At 45.5% G+C, this 3094-nt stretch overlaps 1 protein-coding gene across 1 annotated transcript; it reads right to left on the reverse strand.

Annotated features, from left to right (window-relative positions):
- Positions 1-282: 282 nt before the first annotated feature.
- Positions 283-2290, reverse strand: rasd1 (RAS, dexamethasone-induced 1). The gene is made up of 2 exons (XM_080455966.1): positions 1889-2290; positions 283-1431 (listed from the first exon to the last, which is right to left on the reverse strand). The coding sequence occupies exons 1-2, from the start codon at positions 2157-2159 to the stop codon at positions 893-895; spliced, it is 810 nt and encodes a 269-aa protein (XP_080312092.1). The 5' UTR covers positions 2160-2290; the 3' UTR covers positions 283-892.
- Between the last annotated feature and the right edge of the window lie 804 nt (positions 2291-3094).

Consider the following 3094-nt stretch of genomic DNA (forward strand, 5'->3'; position numbering starts at 1 on the left):
TCTAGTGTTGACAGTTTTTATATCTCCGTTTCTGAGAAGGGCTGCAATAGTGGATGTAGCTCATTAGTAGTTCATTGCCTGTGTGGCCTCAGTGGACTGGGTATAGGCTGCATGGCACTATAACTGGCAGACATGTATGATGCTATTAATCCATCATGAGGGGATGATAATGCTATGATGTCAACCATAGTATATAAGTGAGCTGCTTTGAATAAATATGAAAAAGATGGAATCATTGCTGCCTGTAACACAACAGGAAAACAATTCAATTGCAAAAGGAGATTCAGGTTATTTGTTTTTATTATCATTTTTCATTCATTTCATTTTCTTTCTTTGCAAAAAGTTTAAATAAGAACAACGTTGACAATAAATATACATTCACAATAGAAAATTGTTCAGATTGCAATGGAACATTCAAGTGTAATTAGCGGATACAAAATCTATAACAAAGTGTAAACAAATTTGTTTCTCTCTCTCTCTGCAACATTGCACTGCTCCAAGAGTCTCTTTTATCCTCGCATCTGCAGAAAGGCATGATATCACGATAACACTTTTTTCCACCCGGTGTGAAGTCCCAGTAGATTTGACAGTCACATCAGGCTCTGACATTAACAGAACAAGACAAACACATTCTCAAGTGTCTGCGTACGAGTGTTCACTCGGTTCAGTGTCAGTATAATGTCCGTGGAAACGGCACTATGTGCGTTTGACGCACGGCGACTCCCGGCCTCTCTCCTCTCAAGTGTCCTTCTGCGACACTGTGGTTACTGGTTAGAGAGCCACTTGTCTGAGTGCATTCAGCCACTGTCCTGAACGGCAGCCTTACTGGCTCCCTCTCTCACATTCTTCAAAAGATTAGTTTTCAGGTTAAAAACACTGGCTGCGGTTCGGTTTAACTTATAACACATCTCTCTTTCTCTTTCCCCTGGCCGCCGCCTATCGCCTTCTCTTTAATGTACATGAGGTCGCTGTGCACGCTGGGGCGCCGCGCGAAGGGCGCCACGATGCCATAGGCGTCCCCGCCGTTCTTCATCTTCTTGCTCTTCATGGACTTTCGGTGCAGCATGTCGCAGTATTGCACGGACACCTTGCGGTGGAGGTCGGGGCTCATCTCGTTGGGCAGTTTGGCCAGCGTGAACAGCGTCTGGAACATCTTGTCCACGTTCTCGTTGCGCTTGGCGGAGATCTCGAAGTACGCGCACTGCGGCGACAGCTCGTCGCCGGCGACCAGCTGCTCGATCTCCTCGGGCTGCACCTCCCGGTAGAACTCCCGGTCGCCCTTGTTGCCGCAGATGACCAGCGGCACGTCTACGTTCTCCTTGGTCTTGTTCTTCAGACACGACTTGGTCTCGAAGATCTGGCGCTTCAGCCGCTGCACCTCCTGGAAGGAGTCGCGGTTGTCGAGACTGAAGACCAGGATAAACACGTCACCTGGAGAGAGATTAAAGAGAAGCAGACACGTTAGATGCTGTTTTCTCAAGACATAATAACCCACACATCAAATGGGTAGGTGCGCAGCACGCACCAATCCGTAAAGGAGTAGTTTACCCCCAAAAATGACTTATTTTCTATCAATTACACACCCCACGAAGCCTTGAATTCATGCTGATTTTGTTTTTGTTTTTGTCGCATTCCTAAACCAATAATTTGATTTGATTTTAAATTATTGGCTTAGGAATGCTACAAAAACTAAAAAAGAAAATAAATAATGTGTTCTATCAACAGCTACAGCCGTGCGTAAAAGGCGCACGGTGCGCACATGCCCTATCATTTGTGCGTGGTTATTATTATTGTGCTCTAATTTAATGCACATGGTGTTTTGCACAAGGATAGGCAGGTATCAGAATGATACCTGTAGGTAACAGCGGTTTAAAACAGTGATCTTTACCTGTCAGTATGGACAGCCTCCTCATAGCCGGGAAAGGATGGTTCCCGGACGTGTCCAGTATGTCCAGCTGGTACACGTCTCCCTTGATGCTGTACAGTTTCCTGTGGAAGTCCTCGATGGTCGGCGTGTACTGCTCCTCGAACCTGCCGTTCAGGAACCGGGACACGATGGCCGTCTTGCCCACTTTGGTGGACCCCAGGATCACCATCCTGTAGCAGTTCTTGGCGGGGATGTCGAACTCGTTCTCCGAGGGCGTCATTTTCTTGATCATGTTTGTAAAAGTATTGGTTTCTTTCTCCCCCCCGATGTGTATTATTTGTGTTTAGTGATTTGTCCGTCTGCGTTTTCGTAGGATCGTATGTGCAGACTGTACTAGTGCAGACTATTTGTTGCGCTCTTGACTTGTTCAGTTGCTGTTTCTGCTTGAATCACAGACAGAGCAGCTGTATTTATAAGAGCGGAGAGCGCGCTGGAGTCTGGGCCCCTCCCTCTTTGATGCGTCATAGGGCTCGCTGAGGATGACCAGTGTTGCCATATCTTGTGAGAGAAATAAGCAACCAGGTCTAGGAAAACAAGCCCAAAAGAAGCAATTATAGCCTAGGCCACATGAGCACTTTAAACCGTTATTTGAAAACAGCTGATCTACAAGCTCACAATCAACGCGTTGTGAGCTTGTACGTGTTGTACATAAGCAAGTACATGTCTGCCTAAAAAAAACTCAACTACCAAATAATTTTTACAAGCAACTTTAAAGAAAAAGAAGGCCAACGTCGCTTATAATAAGCCGACATGGCAACACTGCGGAGGACGCGCTGTGCTCCATTTATCTGAGCCAACTCTGACTCCTGTCTCCTGTAGTGTTGATGCGTCAGTAACAGTTGAACATTCTGGAGGATTATGATGGAGATGGACGGGGAGAGAGAGCGAAAGTCCCTGTCCCGGAGCGAAAACCACTTCTGGGACGTGATGACAATACTACCATGATGAAGAAATAAACGACATCTATACCACAATTTATTTGATTTTAAAACAATAGTTTCTCAGGTGATGCTGGGCATTGGCTTCATAAGCATACTGGGGGGGAAACATGACAAGACTGTTCAAGAGTTGAAACATTTATTATCTATTTGTAAAACCCTAGATTTGTTCTCTTTTGAGGTTGGGGAGGGGTTGTCTATAAATTGAATAAAGTGAAGCTAATTTGAT

This window comes from Gymnoscopelus braueri, assembly GCF_963280865.1.
Source record: "Gymnoscopelus braueri genome assembly, chromosome: 17".
In the NCBI taxonomy this organism is placed as follows: Eukaryota; Metazoa; Chordata; class Actinopteri; order Myctophiformes; family Myctophidae; genus Gymnoscopelus; species Gymnoscopelus braueri.